Source organism: Xenopus laevis, chromosome 1L (assembly GCF_017654675.1).
Source record: "Xenopus laevis strain J_2021 chromosome 1L, Xenopus_laevis_v10.1, whole genome shotgun sequence".
Taxonomy (NCBI): Eukaryota; Metazoa; Chordata; class Amphibia; order Anura; family Pipidae; genus Xenopus; species Xenopus laevis.
In genome coordinates, this window is record NC_054371.1 from 216,858,223 (window position 1) to 216,882,649 (window position 24,427).

A 24,427-nucleotide genomic window follows, 5' to 3' on the forward strand; every position below is an offset into this window, starting at 1 on the left:
ATATAGATAATTACTACAGGGCAGCACAGAAACCAGTGCAATTAGCATCAGAATTTAATAATCAGCCCTGTAGCATCATCTTATATTACAGACAAACCTCATTTTCTGCTGGATAATTAGTGACGAGCCCTAAGCTTAGCTTCTCAACAGCCAATCAGAGCCCACTGAGCATGTGAGTGTCACAGACACTTTCCAAGATGGTGACCCCCTGTGACAAGTTTGAAGTCCTGGATCATTGCTGCTATTGACAAGCTCAAACTTTAGCCTCGTGCAATAAGTTCAGTATATAAAATATAGCATTTTTAGCCATATTTATTTTTAGGTTTTAGGTCTTCTTTAGATAGGTGAAGACAGTTTTACTATACTTTAAAAACTATACGTTAAATGGACATCTTACTGAGTCACATGGTTCCCCAGATGCTTCATTTCAATGTTTGACATGTCCTATTGCTCTTTCTGTGGATGTATTTATTAGCTTATTTTGCATTTCTATCATTTTGGAGACTGGTACCCAGTAGTGATGGGAGAATTTGCGCCGTTTCGTTTCGCTGAAAAATTTGCGAATTTTGCGCGAAACATCGAAAAATTCGCGAAACGCCGCCGGCGTCTCGTTTTTGACGCCGGCGCCCATTTTTGACGCTGGCGCCTGTTTTTGACGTATTACCAGGCCTGTCCTTAGCTGGTGGTTTCCAGGCTAGGGCTGTGAACTGCTGGATACCTACGGGTGAAGGTGATGCCATAATAATGAATGGGGGTGTGCGATTCCAATAAATGTGGAACTCATCTGCCCACCTACTGAGCTGGAAAATCTCCAGTCAACAAAATGAATAAATCCGCAAAACGCCCACGAAAATTCGCGTCAAAAATTAGCCGGCGGCAAAAAGAAATTTTCCGAAAAAACGGACGCCGGCGAATTTTTGACGCCAATTTTCGCGGGCGTTTCATGAATTTATTGGCTGGTGGCGAATCACGCAAATTCGCCGCAAATTTGCGTCTGGCGAATCAATTCGCCCATCACTAGTACCCAGTAATGAAAAAGCAATCTCCTTTATGCTGGATCAATGTTCATGACATATTCCATTCATTTTGTTGACTGGAGATTTTCCAGCTCAGTAGGTGGGCAGATGAGTTCCACATTTATTGGAATCGCACGCCCCCATTCATTATTATGGCATCACCTTCACCCGTAGGTATCCAGCAGTTCACAGCCCTAGCCTGGAAACCACCAGCTAAGGACAGGCCTGGTAATACAAATTTACCAGCAATACAATTGCCTATGTTTCCAATTTACTGGCAATACTCTCTGCCCTATGGCCAGATTTAGCCTTGGCAAGGTTATGTAAAACTCTATCATGCTATAGAAAATGTATTCCATGCTTAGCAACTGATTATCATATTCATTCCAAGCCGTGAACCAATGAATCTGCTCTGCAAACCTCTTCTTGGCTGTCGGCAATGGATCCATACAGTTTACATAGAGCTCAAGGTCTGCCATTGATACAAGAAATATTTTTTTTGTAAATAGTCTTATACCAATGAAAGTCATTATGTTAATATAAGCAAATGCTTCTACTGACTTCTAAATATAAATATAATAACTATGTGAGATACAATGGATACTGTACTACATTAATGTTCAGTACGATATCAGTATTAGAAGGTTATTCTTCTAGGGTCAATGCTCTTGTTCTTATTGTTCAAAACAAGTCCAACAAGCAAGGCTTGCAATTTTAAAATATAAACATATTTTTTTATTGGTTGTACAGGTATGGGACCTATTATCCAGAATGCTCGGGACCTGGGGCTTTCTGGATAACGGGTCTTTCCGTAATTTGGATATTCCCACCTTAAGTCTACTAGAAAATCATATAAACATTAAATAAACCCAATAGGCTGGTTTTGCTCTCAATAAGGATTAATTATATCTTAGTTGGGATCAAGTACAAGCTACTGTTTTATTATTACAGAGAAAAAGGAAATAATTTTTTAAAATTTGGATTATTTGATTATAATGGAGTCTATGGGAGACGGCCTTTCCGTAATTCGGAAATATCTGGATAACGGGTTTCCGGATAACGGATCCCATACCTGTACCAAACATTTCAGAATGTTGACATTCAAACACTTCCCTGTTAAAGCCGTTGGCATTTCAGAACAATTCTTCTGCAGAAGGAGAAGGTTTTCATTTACATTCCCCTTCCTTGTTCTACCCTCCTCTATAGTAATGCTGAGCAATTAGGAAGGAAGAGGCTCATTATGCAGAGTTAATTATTTTTCTTTTAACTTATTCTGATGATTGCGGAGGTAGGTTATAAGGATTAAAATGGATTATTGGGGAAAAAAAGACAGAATATATAAGGATTTTCTTTTTTTAATTAACAGATCATAGGGGCCATTACAGAGAACCTTGAGAACTAAGGGGTGTATAACAACACCCCTTAGTGCTCATTTGAAATCTTGGCTGCACTCATTTGTTTGCACTTTAAACCCTGTGCTGATAAATGACTCATCCTATGTTCATTGAATACCCTATTTATTTGACTTCAGTCAGGCAGTTATTTTTGATATCTGTTCTATTCACTATATCCAAAAGGCTGCATCTTTCTAGGCTGTTTAAAGGGGTGGTTCACCCAGAGGGGCAAATTCACTAAGATGCGAAGTTGCGCCAGGCGCAACTTCGCGGCACTTCGCCAGGCATAGTTTCGCCAGCGCTCCGCAAATTCACTAAAATCCGAAGTTGCGCTCAGGGGTAGCGTAAGGTTGCGAAGTTGCGCTAGCGTTGTTTCGCTATGTAAAGCGAAGTTACGCTAGCGAAGGCTAATTTGCATACGGCGCCAAATTCAAATTTCAATGGAGGAATACGTATCAGCACTACAAATGCCAAGAAAACCTTCAAATCATCAAATAAAATTTTTATTTTGCCCTACACATGTGCCCACTGTCTAGGTAAGTTGCCATGAGTCAGGAAATGTAGGGGGGAAGGAGGGGAGCCCCAAAAAAGTTTTCGATCTTTTTCAGCCTATCACCCATAATGTAGAAAACACGCCAGCGTTTTTTGGGACTTAGAAAAATTTTTGACTTTTTTTGAAACAATCCCTATTTACTCTATTGCGCTTCGCCAGGTCTGAGGTGGCGAAGGAAGTCTAGCGTAAAAGGTAGCGTTCAGTACACTGCGCAAGTTAGTGAATTTGCGTAGTTACGTCGCTAGCGAAAATTCGCCTGGCGTAAGGGTGCGAAGTAACACTAGCGAAACTACGCCAGCGTTCGTTAGTGAATTTGCGCAGTAACGAAAATGCCAAATGCTAGCGAATAAACGCTAGCGTTCGGCGCTTCGGCGCTTAGTGAATTTGCCCCTTAGGGTGGTGGCATACGAGGAGATTAGTCGCCCATCGACTACGGGTGACTAATCTCCCCAAATGCCTTCCCACCGGCAAGAATACGAATTGGCAGCGGGATGGCACACAAATCGCTTCGGATTTCCGAAGTCACCCGAAGTTTCCTTGTGAGGCAACTTCGGGCGTCTTCAGAAATCCGAAGCAATTCGTATGCCATCCTGCCAGCGATTCTTATTCTTGCCGGTGGGAAGGCATTTGGGGAGATTAGTTAGGTGCTCAGCAAATCTCCGCGTTTGCCACCACCCTTAAGTTAACTTTAGCATGTTATAGATAAGATTCTAACGTTTCAATTAGCCTTTCGTTATTCTTTTTTTGACAGTTTTTTAATCATTTTCCTTCTTCCTTCTACTCTTTTCAGCTTTCAAATGGGGGGGTCACTGACGCCATCTAAAAAACAAATGCTCTGTAAGGCTACAAATGTATTGTTATTGTTACTTTTTATTACTCATCTTTCTATTCAGTCCCTCTCCTATTCATATTCCAATCTCTTATTCATATCAATACATGGTTGCTAGGGTCATTTGGACCCTGGCAACCAGATTGCTAAAATTGCAAACTGGAGAGCTGCTGAATCAAAAGCTAAATAACCACAAATAATGAAAAAACGAAAACCAATTGCAAATAGTCTCAGAATATCACTCTCTACATCATAGAAGGTGAACAACCCCTTTAAGAAAAGGTATGAATGTAAAATGCTTTTAAGAACATATTCTGAGCTGATACATATTCTGAGCTCCTGTCTAGCAAAATAATTATTTTGATGCCTCAATTGCTGTATACCCATCTCTTTGCCTCTTTTGAGCAAAATCCAAATATTTTGTAAAATATATATATATATATATATATATATATATATATATATATATATATATATATATATCTATATATATATATATATATATATATATATATATATATATATCTATATATATCTATCTATATATATCTATCTATATATATCTATATCTATATATATATATATATATATATATATATATATATATATATATATGTGTGTATATATATATATGTGTATATATATATATATATATATATATATATATATATATATATATATATATATATATATTATATAATATATATATCTGAATTATTTTCAGAAACTGGTCATTCCTATTGATATTAATATAAAACACACAGAATATTTTTTTTCATCTAGTTACTGTTAAATATTACTGCTTTCTTTCTTTGTATTCATTCAGCTCCCCATATAGAGGAATAAACAGGCAAGAACACTCATAAAATATAACAATAATGCAGTTAGACAGAAATTATACAGTAAATATCATGTACAATAAAATGCTGGTAAAATAAAATGAGTAAAGAAACATCTTCATTATTTCGATGAATAATTTTTCTAGGGCTCGGATAATTTCCATACAATTAAGACTGTGTGCGCAGAAAAATAAAATATTTACCAACTACAGAGACCAAATGAAATAACCATCTGTTTTATTATCGATCGCTGTGCAAAAGGACCAGCGCTTGGGATACAAAGCAGTGAGAATTCTACATGATAATTAGCCAGGAGAACCTGCGGGAAATTGTTTCCTATCCGTATGTTTAGGCACAGGGAAAAATGATTCTCAGTGAGAGATAATGGAGATATTTTATACATTTTTTATATATCTACCCGTCTCTCTAACAATTATGGTGATTGTGTTTCCCCCAAGCCAAATAGATTTTATTTTGGAAACGCTTGTTGAGATATGATTTTTTTTTTTTTGTATGAATTTTGATGGCACTGACTGCCCCGTGTTTATTGTAATGTAATAAATATATTAGAGGGTTATTTACTAAAATCAGAATTTATCTCATAATATTAATAAATAGAAACCACAACCAAACTCCCATGCCCAATTTGACCATATTTATTAATTAAAAAACTCAAATTAATCGGATGGGGAAAAAAACTGATAAAATCGAGCAAAAATCCAAATTGTCCTTTTTCCCCAAATTGTTAAATTTTAATGGGGTTTTTGCCCAAAAATCCATTTTTTGTTTTCGATTTCCGGGCTAAACACAGATCATACCACAATAACATCAAATTGAGATAGGTGCCTCTTCCATTAACATATACAGGACCTCGATAGGTCTGAGATGGTGGATTTTCGGATTCAAGTTTTTTGCAGCATTGGGGTATAATAAATATTGAAAGTGTTTGCCCCAAAAAGTCAGACCAGATAAATTCGAGGTTTAGTAAATAACCCCCTGCATGTGGGAGGGTATATATATATATATATATATATATATATATATATATATATATATATATATATATATATATATATATTTACACAGCAGAACCCCCATTTATTTATTAAACCTGTTTATTTTTTTCCTGGTTGAGTTTTTAAAGGGGAAAACTCGAATTTTTAGAGGGAAAAACCCAGCATTTTTAGAGATTTATTATACCCCAAAGCTGCTAAAAATCCGAATTCAAAAATACTCCTGTCGAGGTCATGTAGGAATCAATGGTAGATGTCCATTTTACAATTTAAAGGTGTTGTGATCTGTGCTAGCTTTCATACGACGAGTTTTTTGGGAGACAAATCGAAAAAAAAAAAAAAATCATATTTGGGCTTTAAATTCGAAAAAGTCGTATGATTCGAATTGTCGCAAGATTTTGTGGAAACTGTTCCCGAACTTTTTTTTTTTTTTTAATTTTCGCACTGATTTTTTGATAAATTTGTTGAAATAGTGGATGGGAGTTAGGTCAACTTTGTTTTAATAAAGAAAATTAGATGAATCTGAGTTTTCATAAATAACCCCTTAATGTCTACATGATTTTTCTAGTAGACTTAAGGTATGAAGAACCAAATTACGGAAAGATTCATTATCCATAAAACTCCAGGTCCCCTATCTGTATACTATACAGGCAGAGAGTTATCAGTGTAGACTTAAAGGAAAACTATACCCCCCAAACAATTTAGGTCTCTGTAAAAAGATACTGCATAAAACAGCTCATATGTAAAACCCTGCTTCATGTAAATAAACCATTTTCATAATAATATACTATTCTAGTAGTATGTGCCATTGGGTAATCATAAATAGAAAATTGCCATTTTAAAAAATAAGGGCCGCCCCCTGGGATCATACGATTCACTGTGCACACAAACATACCAACAAACCATACATGTTAGGTCACATGAGCCAATTAACAGACAGAGTTGTGTCTTTTGCTTCCACACTTCTTCCTGTTACAGTTAGAGCTGCAGTATTTCTGGTCAGGTGATCTCTGAGGCAGCACACAGACCATCACGAAATGGTGGCTCAAGGCAAGAGATGTAAAAGGGCAAGATTTACTTAAATATATATTCCAGTTTGGTAAGATTCTTTAATATGCCACTTAATATGATATTAACTATCTGTTGCTTTAGTTTTCATTTTGGGGGTATAGTTTTCCTTTAACTGAAAACATACCCCAAGAATTGGGGCACCACCCCAAATAAGCAATGGATTATAAGAGTAAGAGTGATGTAAATTATTGCGAATCTTTCTCAACCCATAGTCTGATTCATGAAACAGGTTCTTATTGATTCCTTTGTATACGGTGCCATTTCCAATACTGGATTTACTCACTCCAATAAACGGTGGTTTTCATTGCAATGCATGTAGAATCCATGGGGTTGTACTGCCAGTTATTCATGTCTCGAAATCCTTCATATTATTTTTTATAACAGTCTACCCAGTATTGACCGGCTGTCTGAGAGGTTGGACATTGATAATTACATAGGGAAATCTATATTTTGAAATTCTAAAGGGCGATATTCTGTCTCTGGTTCTTGTCAATAAAAGAGTGAAACTTGCATATTCTGGGAAAAGGTAGTTGAAAACCAAACTTCTATTAGTGTCTAATTTCTTGCTTTTTTGGACTGTGTGCAGACAATAAAAACTGGGGGCTTTTCCAGAAGTCTGTGTGATCTTACTTCAGCTTCTGGTCTCCAAGTGTCTTCCTGGTGGCTCAGCCAACTTGGTTGCTCCCTGGCCTATGATGTATAAAGCTACAGGTTGAGATAAGACATTTCATGATGGTTTATTATTACTACTATCTTGATAAATCTGACTAAATCCTGAGCTTAATGTAGAACAGCAAAACAGATTCTGGGTTGCTCCGTCTCACCTTCCAGCTTCATCGTGATGACATTTAAAATGGCATTTTGAAATATTACAGATATTTATGTAAATGTGAAAGATGCATATCTGCCTCGGAGTAAGGACACCTTTCAAGCACTGGGAAATCTCTCCCAAGACTGGTATGTCTGAATTTATAAGGGAAAAAACAACATTCCCGCTGCAACTGTGGTTCTAATGAATATCTGTACAGGCAAAATGGACAGTGTCATCCAGTGTATTTATCCATAAAGAGGGACAAATTGTCTTAGATAGATCCTAAGATTGGTGGATATCCACTCAATGAACAAAACTCAAAGTGATAAGCATTTGAGCCAGGGGTGTCCAGCCTACACTTATTTACTAAAATCCAGATTTATCTCATATTTTATTTTAAAAAAAACCACAACCAAACTCCCATGCCCGATTTTAGCCTATTTATTAATAAATGAACTTGATTTAATCAGATCTCGGAAAAACGCTATAAAATCGCGGGAAAACCTGAATTGCTCGAATTTTTTGGGCTTTTTCCAGAATTGCTCAAATTTTTCGTGCTTTTTCCCCAAATTGATGGAATTTTTTGGGCTTTTTCCAGAATTGCTCAAATTTTTCGTGCTTTTTCCCCAAATTGCTGGAATTTTTCAAGTTTCTGCCTGAAAACCAAGAAAAAGTTGGACTTCAATTTGAGATAAGTTTCTCTCCCGTTGACACAGGACCTCGACAGGTCTGAGATACAGCATCGGGGTATGATAAATCTCAATTTTTTTTATTTTTTCCTCTAAAAATACGAGTTTCTTAGTAAATAAAACTAAAATATTTTGAGATTTTAACATTCTGATTTTAATAAATAACCCCCGCAATGTTTTATGAAAAGGGCTACATAGACATAAGGCTCACCTACAGCTGTAAAGGACATGGTTGGACAATCCATTCATGGTATAAGGAGTCACCTTATACAGTACAGGCATGGGGCCTGTTATATAGAATGCTTGTAACCTGGGATTTTTTGGATAAGGTATGTTTCTGTAATTTGGATCTTGATACCTTAAATCTACTACAAAATCATGTAAACATAAAGGAGGTTATTTACTAAACCACTTAAACACAAAAACTTAAATTTTTTGGGATCTATTATCCCCCGAAGCTGCAAAAAGTCAGAATCTGAAAATCCTCCATCTCAACCCTGTCGAGGTCATGTATAAGTCAGCAGGAGATGTCCCTTTTACAATTTGAAGATATTGTGGTCTGCGCTAAGTTTCGCCTGATAATCAGAAAAATTCAGGGTTTTCAGCCGATAACCCGAAAAATCAAGCAATTCGGGCATCAATTCTGAAATATTGGTCGATTGGTCGAGCTTGGTTTAATAAAAATAGGAGATAAATCAGAGTTTTAGTAAATAACCCCCTAAATAAACCCAATAAGGATTAATTATATCTTAGTTGGGATCAAGTACAAGCTACTGTTTTATTAATACAGAGAAAAAGGAAATAATTTTTAACATTTGAATTATTTGAATAAAATGGAGTCTGTTGGAGACAGGGCCAGAACTAGGGGCAGGCAGAAGAGTCACGTGCCTAGGGCACAGGACCAGTTGGGAGGTCAGAGTAAATTAGAGATCATATCAAGGCAGAGGTCAAGAATCAAAAATGATCAAACAACTAACTTCTCTCCACGAGGCTTCAAGAAAGGAGATTGCACCTTGCTTGGGCAGATAATCTCTTCAGCTTCCAGGTTTAAATAGTTGTCAACAACAAGTACACCAATATAGTTGAGAACTGGAGGAAGCAAATTGCACAAGTGGGGCTCATTTATGAACACTGCACAAATTTGCAGGGCAGTAACCCAAAGCAATCAGTTGGTGATCAGCTTTATGCAGAAAAAAATGATTGATTGTTTATAAATAAGTCTTAGGAGGTTATTTATCAAGGTCCAAATTTATCTCAATATCGGCTGCTACAAACTGCGATCTAACCCAATTGGGTCTTTAACACTTATTTATTATTAAATTTTCCCGAAAATTACCCGACAGCTCCGAAAACATTGTGAAATTGCCCGAAACCCCGACACAACCAAAAATCAATGGGACTGTTCCCATTGACTTTTATGCAACCTCGACAGGTTTGAGATGCCGTGTTTTATATTTTTATAGCCCTCGGGGTTTAATAAATTCCAAAAAAAAGTTTTTAAGCCTATTATTACACAAAAAAATCACAAATTTTTCAGATTTCGGGGAATTTTGGGTATTCAGAGCTTAGTAAATAACCCCCCAAGTGATGCAAAAACCACATCAAAGATGGTCACTAAAATGAAATTGGCAGCCAGCTATCTTTGCTAAATGATACAGCTTATTTAATTCCTCCATGGGATGCAGGAATGTAATCCCATCATGTCTTTCTAAATCCAAAAGCCCCTGCTGCCTCCTGAAACAGCAGGATATTTGCTTACAACATCACTTTGCAGAGCCATATAACACTGTTTTACTTTATGCCCACCTTAAGGTTTGCACCTGTCTGGTGGGACATCCTCTTCTCTTCTTCAACTATGATCCCCCCACTTCACTGACTGACAAAAGCCCAATCAAAACCTTCACTTTTTGCAACTATTGGCAGCAGCATCAGTGTGGATGTGCTAGAACATGCTCTTTGACATGCATGCATTTCCTCTTGGTGGGTTGCTTGTGTGATAGAATTACAGCAGATGTTAAACTGTCACTTCCATCAAGTCAACGTTTCATCTATTAATGATTTTTTGCCATCTGCTGCAGACGCGATAAGATCTTTCATAAATCTGAAGCCAATCCAATTCCTTTCTCCTTCAGAATATATGCAGTCAGGTAAGGGCTGTTGCCATTTCTTAATATCACAACTCAAAATTATTAGAATATTACCAAACGTAAATAGATCATCTGAATGCAGAAATAGGAACTTTATTCAACAATAAGGGCAGAACACAAGTCAGAAATGTCCTTATTGTAAAAATATGTACCTGGGTTTTACTTAGAAGGCAGCAACTCAGGTTTAATCTCCTTCCAACAGTTGATCAAGAAATTACAATATTTTGTACAATTTTAATTTGAAAGTACTGGTAGATCTGCTTTTGGGTGCAATTCATATACATGTATGGGACCTGTTATCCAGAACGCTTGGGACCTGGGGTTTGTCAGATAATGGAATTTTCCCTAATTTGGATCTTCATTATAACCCCAAAGCTGCTAAAAATCCAAATCCAAAAATACCCCACTCAAACCTATTGAGGTCATGTAGAAGTCCATAGCAGATGTCCCTGAAGTTGTTTCTTGACATTGTGATCTGCGCTGGATAATCCGATTATCCGATCCGACAGTTGGGGGCCCATTTACTTAGCTCGAGTGAAGGAATAGAATAAAAAAACCTTCGAATTTCGAATGTTTTTTTTGGCTACTTCAACCATCGAATTGGCTACTTCAACCTTCGACTACGACTTCGACTTTCGAATCGAACGATTCGAGCTAAAAATTGTTTGACTATTCAAATATTCGTTAGTCGAAGTACTGTCTCTTTAAAAAAAACTTCGACCCCCAACTTCGCCACCTAAAACCTACCGAGGTGCAATGTTAGCCTATGGGGAAGGTCCCATAGGCTTTCTAACAATTTTTAGGTCGAAGAAAAATCGTTCAATCGATGAATTAAAATCCTTCGAATCGAACGATTCGAAGGATTTAATCGTTCGATCGAACGATTTTTCGTTCAATCGTTCGATCGAACTATTTGCGGTAAATCCTTCTATATTCAAAGTCGAAAGATTTACATTAACCCTCGATATTCGACCCTATGTAAATCTGCCCCTTGGGGTTTTCATCCGATAAAATCAAGTTTTCATGGCGACAATTCGATACAGTCGAGTTTTCGGAGCATCAATACGAATTGACACTCGATTTTGTTCAGCCTTTTTTAGGAAGAATTATTGATAAATTAGTTAAATTAGTGGATGGGAGTTAGGTCGACTTTGTCATGTGATAATTAAGATTTGGATTTAGGTTTGGATTTAGTTGAAATCCAAATCCTGCTAAAAATGCTCAAATATGGCTTTCCTACCTTTTATACACCCACTACTGTTGTCTGTTGTCCAACTGAAGCTGCATCTGTAATTTATCATTCAATCAATGTATCATTGCATTTGAAGCGTTTGATTTATTGGGGCATTGCATAAATATGTGCCCCTCTGCCCATTATAGACACACAGGGGGATCACAGTATGTCTGGAGCACAGGCCACATAAACACAATTAGGACATCTTATTATATGCTCCAATAGTTATTTACATTACATGTACATTACTCATTATATTTCCAATAATCATCCATCTCCCATTAAAAAAGAATATTACCACTCAGTTCTTTATTTTTTTTTTTTTCACAGATAAAGGAATGTAAATACACGGGAACGCAATTATCATCTGTAGCAAATTCATTTCTATAAAAGCTCCTTGATTAAAAGCCGCGTTTGTGTTTCTGAACAATTAAATCAGCTATTTCCAAATGATATTGTTGGATTGTTGAACGCAGGGTTGGCTCTAACAGAATGAATTAATGCAACTGCTGATTAGACTGAATGAGTTTCATTTCATTGACTCCAAGATCTTTTTTTTTTTAAAGGGAAACTTGCAATAATGATGCCTCTACAATATTATGTATAGATTATCCATCATTCACATTAGTTCCTACCACAGTGGAATTTACAATCTAACTCCCCATCACATACTGAGTGTGACTATACGGAAGTGCAAGGAGCACATGTTGCCACACGTACCTTTAATAATTGGGATTTTTTTAAACTGTGGCCAAGGGCCAAAAGTACTTGTAGTTGTAAATCAACCCTAATATGTTGTTGCACAGTTATTGGGGGAGCCTTTTTTCTATTAACTTTACTGCTTTTATTGTGCTTTTAATCAGAGGGAAAAACACAGAATGACTAGGCATGGCCCATTATACTTCAAAAGAGTAAATAAAATGCTTCCTGATTGCATTATGGCTGTTTGCTGTTGGTAGGTGCTGGGAGTTATACAACCCAAGGCCAGTAGGATGGAAGTCACTTATATAGGGGCAGATTAATTAAGATTTGAGTTGTGTTTTCCTTGAAAATGTGAGTTTTTGAGTTGTATTTTTTGGTCAAAGTCACATTTTTCGGGTTAAATTTCTTTATTTGAGATTTATTATACACCGACAATGGAAATAGCTCGAATTCGAAAATACACCATCTAAAACCTGTCAAGGTCATGTAGGAGTCAATGGCATAGCTCCCTTGAACCATTCGAAGAGGTTAAAGGAACAGTTCAGTGTGAAAATAAAAACTGTGTAAATACAGTAGATAGGCTGTGCAAAATAAATAATGTATCTAATATAGTTAGTTAGCCAAAAATGTAATGTATAAAGGCTGGAGTGAACAGATGTCTAATAAAACAGCCAGAATCCAACTTCCTGCTTTTCAGCTCTATAACTCTGAGTTAGTCAGTGACTTGAAGGGGGGTCACATGGTACATTTCTGTTCAGTGAGTTTGTAATTGATCCTCAGCATTCAGCTCAGATTCAAAAGCAACAGATATGACCCATGTGCCCCCCCCCCCTCAAGTCTCTGATTGGTTACTGCCTGGTTACCAGGGTTACCAGTCAGTGTAAACCAAGAGAGCTGAAAAGCAGGAAGTAGTGTTCTGGCTTCACTCAGTCACTCCAGCCTTTATACATTACATTTTTGGCTAACTAACTATATTAGAAACATCTTTTATTTTGCACAGCCTGTCTATTTACCCAGTTTTTATTTTTACATTGAACAATTCCTTTAACAGTCTGTATGATATTCAAAACTTTTTCGGAGGGTTTTGCCTGAAAACATAAACAATTTGAACTATTCAAGTTTTTCCCCATGGAAAACTCGATTAATTAGAGGTTTCAGGTTTCGGGGCTAGAACTCGCAGTATCGGGTTTGTCCCATTCAAGTTTTTTCTTAAATAAGTTACCTTTCTAGTTAATCTAAGCTCATTCGAGGTATAAAAAAACTCTAACACTTGACCTTTGATAAATAACCCCCTAGTGTTACTATCAGTCTCTTTCTATTCTGTCAACTATTCTTTCTCTGCTTCTAGTTTGCTGCCTATAACTGCTGTAGTGCCGGATCCCAGAATTGAAGGGTCCTGAGCAGTTGCTCCCCTGATTACACCCCTGATAAAGACCAATGGGTCAAGTGTTGAATTTAGGGGCGTGTTTCTAAGTCCTAGAGGAGGACTGGTACTACATAGTCTAATATTCCAGGCTTAGGTCCCTGACTCACACTACGAGGCCAATTTATGAAAGTTCAAGAGATCGACAACGAATGAAGTATTACAATTAGGGGCACATAGAATGTTTGTTTCTCTGAATTGCACTTTTTAACGCAAACTAACACATTTTTCTCATAGTTACTTAATCCACGATTTTTGGTATTGTATCAAGTGTAGAAAATATAAAATCTATGAATACAAAAGTACGGCAATTAAAAGCTGTCGAGGTCAAGTAGAAGTCACTGGATGTTGCCTTTCTTTTCTGGCAAAGATAAACCTTTTGTTGGTGGTTATCGAGGTTTTTCAAAACGCTCATTGTCATGCGAATTTTAAATTAGATCATGAAAAATTCAGTGTTTACAAATTTTTTGACAGCTATTTTGGTTCCTACTTTCATGGCATTGGTTACTAGGTGGCGCACAGGTTTCAAATGTGCAAATGTGGTGCGTCTAGATGCTTAACCTGTGCGCAAGTCACCAAGACCAAATTCTTTTTCTTAGGTCTAGTGTAACGGGACGTCAATATACCATCAGATGGCACATTAAGGGGCAGATTTACTAAGGGTCGAATATCGAGGGTTAATTAACCCTCGATATTCGACTAGGAACTAAAATCGTTCGACTTCGAATATCGAAGTCGAACGATTTAGCGCTAATCCTATGATCGAACGATCGAAGGATTATTCGTTCGATCGAACGATTAAATCCTTCGAATCGAACGATTCGAAGGATTTTAATACAACGATCAAAGGAATATCCTTCGATCAAAAAAACTCAGGCAAGCCTATGGGGACCTTCCCCATAGGCTAACATTGACTTCGGTAGCTTTTAGCTGCCGAAGTAGGGGGTCGAAGTTTTTCTTAAAGAGACAGTACTTCGATTATCGAATGGTCGAATAGTCGAACGATTTTTAGTTCGAATCCTTCGATTCGAAGTCGTAGTCATAGTCGAAGGTCGAAGTAGCCCATTCGATGGTCGAAGTAGCCCAAAAAACACTTTGAAATTCGAAGTTTTTTTAATTCGAATCCTTCACTCGAGCTTTGTAAATGTGCCCCATAGAGTTCTAAGAGTTATAACAAGTTATAGTCAGAGTTATAGGAAGGTGGATTAGGATGTTCTTTAACCTTCATCCAACCATAAACTTTAAACTTGTTTTGGTCTATTTCACCTTATGCCCTATGTTTGTGATACTGTAGCTTCTAAATACCTTGCTGTTCTAGCCCTTTACCATCCCTCTCCTGGAAAGGAACACGGGTGTGCTGGTATGTCTGGGATTCTTTGATCCACAGTCACCAACCAAAATCCAGCTAGCGATTCACTATTTTGTAACAGGTGTTGGTTCCACCTGTTAGAGAAGTGCACATGGAAAATGTCTCAATGTAAAAGTACTACGAGTTATATGGTGGAAATAACAACTGTCTAACCTCAGTACCTTGAGGCTAGGTCCACAGAACACAGATATTAGCCAGCGGAGAAACGAAGGCTAAGAATCCACTGCCCCACTGCTGTTTTTCTTCTGCTTTGCTGCTTTTCTTCTGCTGTGCTGCCTTCACCCAGAATAATAACCTCTGCTCGGGGTGCAGGCAGACATGGCTGATTTTGACACCAAAATGTGAGGTTTTGCATCATAATCCTTCAGGCCTGCAGAAGAGAAGGGGAAGCAGTCGGGCAGCAGACTCTCCACCTGCAGAGAATATGTGTTGTGTGGCCTTCGCCTTATACAAACATATCCTAGAAGCACTGCAAAAGGGTTAAACATTGGTCCATTCTCTTCTGAGGTAGAAGGTCTATTTTTGCCTTACATCCCATGGTTGATAACGATTTTAAACATCTTGCTCTGGCCCTTCCCACCCAACATTGAATCTCCTGGAAAGGAACAAGTCACAAAATCCAAAATCACCAACCAAAATCAAGCTGGTGAATCTTTAACTTGGATATGCCAAGATAAAAAAGATGATTGTCTCAACTTCTTAGTGATTTTTCTTGGAGATAATTTCTCACCACAATGAATGGAACGGCATAATACATGCCAACCCATCTGTACCATGGAAAATAGCATCCAACTACATTGTTATTCTCAGTGCTTAGAGAACACATTGGAAATTAATTTATGCGTTAAGCCAGAACACAATGTTTTATAGATTTATTTAAAACATTTATATGTAGTGCGATAAATTGTTTAAACAAGGACAGAAAGTCATGGAGTCTTCATTTTGCTGAGAAGATCATAGTTCTTCCCATACATATCAATATGCTCCAGGCATGCCTGGGATTTCATTTCCATTTCAATCTGTCTCCTGTGGATTCCCATGTGTTGCAACAATGTAATACATTGGTTTCATTAGTGTAATTTTGTTTGTTGTTGGCTTTCAAGTGCAATGGGGAGCAATTTAGCCCTAGTAAAGCTGTTGGCAAATCAATAATCTCTAATGTATTTTGGTTTAGCTCTAGTCTAGAGGCAGGACAGTACTCACTGGTGTCCAAACCTTGACTAAATGAACCTAAGTGAAACCTCATTATTTATGAACCAACATATTGCTTTTAGTGATAATGTCTGGTAGTGGTACACTACAGCAAAATGATTTTGTGGACCCCCAAAACTTTGTCAACATATACTGAAACTTCTGTGACCCAAGAACTTTTAGGTTTTACATTCCATATTGTTACTTCTCTGATCACAGCATACTTGGTAATTGAAAAGTATATGTATTCATCAAATGTACATTTCCAGTTATATAAGACACCCGTGTGACTTTAAAAGGGGTGCATTTAGTTGACACAGTTTAGGACATGACAGGACATTTTTCTTACCATGGATTAAGTAGGATTAGTGAACATGTAGATCAGAATTTTCCTATAGAGGATTCCAGTGCTTTCATGTCTTCATGATATTCTACTTCTATTCTACATTCTATTGATTTAAACAATTGGACTAATTGCCCTGCTTACTTACTGTCATGTCGTGTTACTTTGAAGTGTTGATGGTTCTTTTTTTACATCTAATTATCTCTCATTCTACCTTTATTCTTCATGGCAGATAGGCTCAGCTTCCCGGATAATAACTCACAGGGAGTTTCATATTTATTGACTTTTTCCGCCCACATTTGAATGATATAGCAGAACGTGGGTGCGTTGTATTGCTCTTTATTTATGTTTCAAGATGGATGCACAAGTGGGATTAAGTGGTGTTAAATGAACTGTCCTTTTTGTCTAAACAATACTATATAACTCATTTAACACTTTCACAGGCAAGTTAAATAATATAGTTTTAACTGTTTTTTGTTCTGGTATTCTATTTCCATTTAGACTGGTCATATATGGGCTGTTACTTTAACTCTGAATGATTGTCCTCCAGTGCCAAATGGTTAGATATTGTCATACTGGGTCATCCACACAAGTGGCTAAATACTATAGAACTGATCCGTTCATTGTGGGCAAAGACTGATACAAACTGACTGGACATGAAAGTGACCTGTACCTGATGACCTATTTACCAGCCCAGAAGAAGCATCAGCTCCCCGAGAACACAAGCACTGCTCAAATTCAGAACTACACTTGCAAAAGTGGCCAAGGCTCAATCAACACTTTCTTCATAACCTTTAGCTTCTCCCACCTTACAGGCAGTTCTTGGGTATTACCCAATACCCCATGGTGTAGTATGGATATTTTCTGTTGCCTCGTGTATAAAATGGGGAGATACCCCATTCTTCTTCCTTTCTTTGTACTTCACCTAAGCAAAGGGTGAAAGTGTTATCAGGTGTGGGGTTGTGGAAAGTCTAAGTACTAGATGATTAAAACCTCTAGGTAAGGTGGCCCAGAAATACCCCTGTGTAAGACAGTCAAGGCAAGTTAGTAAGAACAGTACTGTGCTCCACCAAGAAGAGCTAGTATGGGGTTAGTAATCCCCAGATGACACCTTCCTAGTAAAGGAACCACAGTTGGTTGGACTATTATTGACCCCTGGAAGGGCTTCCACTGGATGGTATCCAGAATCACTGTGTCAACCCTGTTGGTGAGACTAACCCTTCTATCTGTTTTTTCTACCTACCTCATGGAGCTCAATAATCTCATGCTCATTATTTTTGGATCTAATGTCTCATAATTTATTGTACCAAATAAATACCTTGTCCTATTTAGTGTTCAACAGACTTTCATAGTATACTCACTGGTGCCCTCCTCATTTCTACTGGTTCAGAAGCTTCAGTTGCAGTTGAGCTATTACACCTTTCCTCCAAACAATTCTAGCTGAGAATGAAGGTCACAATGTAAACAATGCTCTACTGTTCAACACCTGTGATTTGAAGGGAAATAATGTACTCCCCTCCCCCTAACTTTTATCAAATTAAGGTGCAAATGTTTGATCACAGAATGCAGAGCAAGCAACTGTACCTTCATTTGAATACAGATGTATGACCAATAGTTTACACATCTGAATTCAGTTGGCACACGGAGCGCTTCATTTTCCTAAGTCTCACGTACTTGCCTCATGAGGAAACTTTGGGCGACTTCGGAAAACGAATCGCTCCATGTGCCTGCCGCAAGACAATTTACATTTTAGCCAGCGGGAAGGCAGGGGAAGGCAGATCGGGGATATTAGTTGCCGAGAAGAAGAGGAGATTTGTCACCTGCCGACTAATCTCCGTGAATCTGCTCATCTGGCCAGACCCTAAACCTACAGGACTGTGCTTTGCACTGTTTTTCAGATTCAGCACAAGGTGCAAAAATCAGGGTGCATTGACATTGCACAGGAGCACAAGTGCTTCATGGATGGGTCCCAAGGGTGCAATTTTGCGACCATGGGATTTGTAAATGAGGCCTCAGCTACACATTCTTTTAAAAAAGAACTGCAGAAAACGAACTTCTAATATATTGTTGCCTTAAAAATTACACTCCCCCCATTGAACTTCACTGAAACACTTGCACATAAATACTGCGCTTGTCAATAAACACAGTTCTGCTGATTATATCCAGAAGGACACACATGATACTGACCTCTTCATTCTGGTTAGAGTTGTAAGGCCAATCACTGAAAAGATATTGACTGTTAATCTCCAACCAGCGATATTTACAGATCCATAGTCTCAGCACAATAAGAGAGAGCACTTACTGAAGTTCTGCCTTTTAATCACTACCATGAACTGCACACAATAACGCTGTCATATTAACACTGGCATGAAGCACAGGGAGGTATAAATACTCCTCAGTTCTCATATACGAGAAAAGACAATATCATTTATTGTAATTTTGCACAGAATGTTCTTTTACTGTCTATGGTATTTATGTTCCAGTCATAAACAAAAGGCCTTTTTCATTGTAATCTCAAAAAAATTGTGAAATGTAACTCAATGCATTATGATCAAAATAAATGGATGTAGGTAAATTCTGGTTATTTCATCCATAAATTGTAATTATAGTATACTAATGGGCTTTGGGTTGTTCGTAACTGTATTAAATCAAAAATACGAAAATGTGGTGAAAATAATAAAGGAGAATACACTCACAGTTCACCTCAGTCCCAAGGTGCAAAGACCAAAAACACTGTATCCAAAAGGATGTGAGGATCTCCAAAAATAAAGAAACAAATGTAAAAAGTAGAAAAATTTATTAGAACATGAAGACCTAACGCGTTTCGTGCCTATTGGGGCACTTACTCATAGGCTAAATGGCACACCCCTGTACACATGTTATAAAGGGGCTGTGACCAATCACAAAACTACGAACACATGTTACTACTCCATACAATTATATGTTCACTGCTCTTACTGGGGGACCCATCAACGTTCACAAGAGTGTAGATAAAACCTTGTTCTATGGAAACCCATAGTGAGGATACAATTCTATAAAGTGAGGATACAATTCAATAAAAGGGCTAGCCACATCAACACTTTTCAGCTACATACAGATGGCATTATGTAACCTGTATCTCTTGGATTACTAATCTATTAAGTGAGTTATAAAATTAAATACTCAGCAGGAACATTGCTTCCCTTTAAGATATTAGCTTCTCCTACAGGGAATCCAAGTCTGCTACAAACTATTGGCCTTAATATTATTCACTCTTGGTTAGTTCATCATAACAAGTTACTAGAGCACCAAAGGTCAGACCATGGAAAGGAATTATAATCTGAGCACGTACATATACACATCTCCTGCTCAATGTATTTATCTTTTCCAAGAAGCTGTGCCATATAACATTTATTACCTTATATCATTATTATTATAACATTTATTCAATCAAATGGAGCACTGAGCACCACAAAAATGTTCATTTATTTCACAGGTAGCGTTTATGGCCTCCATGGCAACCCACTTCAGCAACATAAATAGTGGAATCATTTTCAGCAGCGTCGAAACCAATGTTGGAAACTTTTTTGATGTGATGACAGGCAGATTCTCAGCCCCAATCACAGGTGAGTGACCGCTCAACTACAATAGGAGGAAAATATAAATAGAAACTGACTGTCACTACTTATGAAACAGCAGAAAGTATTGAGGAAGAAGGAAAGTATTGAAGGTTGCAGGTATGAGAAGGGTTGTGATTGAGGAAGGACACTGAACTTGGATGTAGAGTAGAGGGATAATAATTTAAACATTTATATGCTATATAGGGTCTTATATATTTGAATCCACATTCTCAGATTATTAGGCAATTTTTGATATCTGGCTGATGTCTGACTGAGCCAACTGTAAAAATTCTGGGCAAATTACCCTGAAAATGTTGCTGACCTCTGAGTGACATGTGGCTGTCAGCTTATATCATTGTAAATACACATTTATTCATTTTCAGCTTCAGAAAAAACTCAAGCATGGTTATATACAGGACCATTTATCTGGTCTCTATTTCTCCTTTTTATACCTAATTGGAGCATTGGATTTCCTGGCATTAAATAATTCTTAAAATGTGCAGTTTGTTTTCTTTTAAACTTTATTGTAGGTGTGAAACATACAGCTGCAGCCTTGTCTTCTCTTCAGCAAATGAAGCCAAGGCATGGAGAGGTCTTACTTCTACTGGTGGACCTCGCCATTAAAGTAATGAGGAATAAGTTATACACTAAATGGCAGGGTGTTGGAAGTTTCCTTAAATGAGAAGGATCTAGGGTTTTTTTGTAGATAACAAGTTGTCTAATTCTGGGCAGTGTCATTATGTGGCTAATAAAGCAAATAAAGTTCTGTCTTGCATTAGTGATTGGCGAATTTGTCTCGCTTCGCCAAAAAATTAGCAAATTTCCTGCATAATTTACAAAACAACTAAAAAATTGGTAAACACTAATTTTGATGGCAGCTACAATTCTGATGCCGGCAACAATTCCGATGCACATTAAAGTCAATGGGCATCTATTAATTGTCGCAGGCGTCAGAATTGCCGCTGGCATTGGAATTGTCAGAATTTCGCTGTGAATTTGCACCGGGTGAATAAATTCGCCCATCACTATTTTGCATAAAAAGAGCATTAACTCAAGAGATGAAAACATAATTCTGCCTCTTTATAGGTCCCTGGTGAGGCCTCATCTGGAGTATGCAGTGCAGTTTTGGACTCCAGTCCTTAAGAGGGATATAAATGAGCTGGAGAGAGTGCAGAGACTAAGTGCAACTAAATTGGTTAGAGGGAGGGAAGACTTAAATTATGAGGGGAGACTGTCAAGTTTGGGGTTGTTTTCTCTGGAAAAAAGGCGCTTGCGAGGGGACATGATTACACTTTACAAGTACATTAGAGGACATTATAGACAAATAGCAGGGGACCTTTTTACCCATAAAGTGGATCACCGTACCAGAGGCCTCCCCTTTAGACTAGAAGAAAAGAACTTTCATTTGAAGCAACGTAGGGGGTTCTTCACAGTCAGGACAGTGAGGTTGTGGAATGCACTGCGGGTGATGTTGTGATGCTGATTCAGTTAATGACTATAAGAATGACTTGGATGATTTTTTGGACAGACATAATATCAAAGGCTATTATGATACTAAACTCTATAGTTAGTATAGATATGGGTATATATTATTTATGTGAAAGTATGGAGGGGTGTGTGTATGGATGCTGAGTTTGATCTCTTTTTTCAACCTGATTTAACTATGTAACTATGTAACATGAATGAATTTTGTTACAACAGTGCCACCTGCTGGTCATTTTCCCACCAGTCTGACCACCAAGTAGTCAAGGAGGTTGTCAGGAGAAAGAAAGAGGCTGCTCTGAAGTTATTTTGCTTAGAAAATATTTGAGAAACGTTTCTATTTTTTTCCTAAGCAGAACACCAATGCAGAGTCTTTCTTTCTCCTGACAACTTCCTTGACTACTGGGTGGTCAGACTGGTGGGAAAATGACCAGCAGGTGGCGCTGTTGTAACAAAATTCATTCATATTAACAGTACATGTATCCTTTAATATCTTGGATTTCAAAAAAAAAAAAAATGAATGTACATTGCAAAAGTGCTTAGAATAGCACCCTCATTAATTTTATATTCACTTATTTTTAAGGTTTACTTATCCTATAAAGATACTTTTACCAAATCTTTATACAGACTTGTCAGTAGAATGGATCTGCAGTGGACGGGTCAGTAATTAAATTAGTTGGCCAATGACCTGCACTGGCATGTGGGTAGTCATCCATTTTTTTTTATTATTGCATTTGTTTAGTTTAACACTCTGTTTCTTGCATCCATCTATCCTCATACAGGTATATATTTCTTCACATTTAATATGCTGAAGCATGAAGAGGTTGAAGATGTCTATGTGTATCTCATGCATAATGGCAACACCATCGTGAGCATGTACAGGTGAAACCCTTTTCTATATTTATTATAAATTAAAAAAAAATTTGTAACCTACAGAGCAATTGTCCCCACCAATGGCTTGTGAGCAATATATTGCTCACCATCCCTTTGAATGTTTCTCCAAGGGACCTCAAAACAGGTGCTTCTTTTTGAATTCTAGGCTTGGAGGCAAGTTTTGGTGGCATTAAACCAGGTGAACTGCCAACCAGAACCTCCTGTAAGCTGCCAGTCTACATAGGGGCTACCAAACATCCAATCATAGCCCTTATTTGGTACCTTCAGGAGCATTTTCATGCTTGTGATGCTCCCCTACTCTCTGACTGACACTCAGTGGATGGAACTGGGCTTACTAAGGTAATAAAATGTAGTCATGCATACTAAATTTGTTTGCCGCCACTTTGTGGATAGGTCTGACCCAGCCATTTGGCTTCTAGGTCAAAAACAATTTATAAGGGGGAAGGGGGGCTTGCAAGTCTGCAATTACTAAAATATGTGGTACTTGCCCAATTGGATATTCTAACCATTCTAATTGTTATCTGCTTAAGCCAACTACAGGTTCCAAGTTCACTTGGACAAAAAACTAAACCATGAACATGTGAGCTTTTAGAACCTTGTCTACTATACAACTATATGAGCAGTTTTAGCTTTAAAAATAATCCTAATAAGATGATTACGTCAAGACAGCCAAGCTAGAAGGCAATGTTGCCAGAATTCCTTCTACATTGCATGAAAAGCAAAAGAGTATCTCCTTGCGCTAAATGTTCTACATGGGAACTCCATCTATGAAACGTGTACGTGTTTCTATGCTTTTTTTTAATTCTTTTGTGCATCATTACTGACCACAAAAATTGGTAAAAAGAAAATATATATTTAGTATGAAATAGAACAGATTGCGGTAGAGTAGGCAAAACTCATTCTCCATAGATTAACTTTGTTGCTTGCTACATACATTTCCAGGTTGATTAGTAACCTCTACCCCCAAGTGTGTGTGTGTGTGTATACAGTATATAACCCTACCTGCTGCTCCCATATAGCAGAGGCTGCCTTAGAGTGAAGAGGTCTACTGTGACCCAGTGTGCCCATCACAACTTGTGTGGATGGGGTGTTTGTTTGTAGGCTGTATCGTGGTATAACAGAAGATGTTGCAGGCACATAATGGTCTGTACCTCTTTCTTACACATAAGGAGCAAGGCTAAAGGGCTTGGACCTTAAGAAGAAAAAAGAGCTCTTTAAAGGCCTACTTCAACTTAAATTACATTTTAGTATGATTGTAGACAATGTTAACTCTATGCTAGGGCCACCCAAATCTAAACTTCCTCCCCTCTTTCCTCATGTTTCCCCTTTCTTTCTGAATTATTACCTTGGCATGTATGAGTCATCTCTACTAATAATGAGGTATTTCTATATCCAAAGTCTTAACATTTACTCCCTTAACATCTGCTACAGGAACAGATGCATCCATCATTGTAACTAAATGCCACTAACATGCCAGCCGCCCAGCCTCAGTGCCAAGAGTTAGTCATTGATTTCATCTTCTCTGCATCACTGCCCACAGTCTGTCTCTCTGTATCATCTACCTGTCCATCATCATCATCATCATCATCAAGATTCAGGATTGTCTTTTATGCTTCCTTGTGATTCCTTTTAATTCTCAGTGCTTCTTGCTATATTCTTTTGCATTCTTAATTAGCCCAGAGTGTCTATTGTCTCCTGTCCCTTGACTAACTACAATTGTCTTTAATATACTGCAATATAACATATGGTTCAGCTGGCATTACATGGTGTAAACCACTTGTTTGGCAAGGTTAACAATTTCTGCCTGATTTGTTTACACATGTGCTGG

At 37.6% G+C, this 24,427-nt stretch overlaps 1 protein-coding gene across 1 annotated transcript in view; it reads left to right on the forward strand.

The window, feature by feature from the left end:
• The window catches only part of LOC121395647 (complement C1q tumor necrosis factor-related protein 3-like), a 47,393-nt gene that overhangs the window by 15,308 nt on the left and 7,658 nt on the right, over positions 1-24,427 (forward strand). The window contains exons 4-5 of the mRNA XM_041569700.1: positions 20,100-20,229; positions 22,488-22,587. Of these exons, the coding sequence (XP_041425634.1) occupies positions 20,100-20,229; positions 22,488-22,587 (230 nt within the window). The remainder of the gene's footprint in view (positions 1-20,099; positions 20,230-22,487; positions 22,588-24,427) is intronic.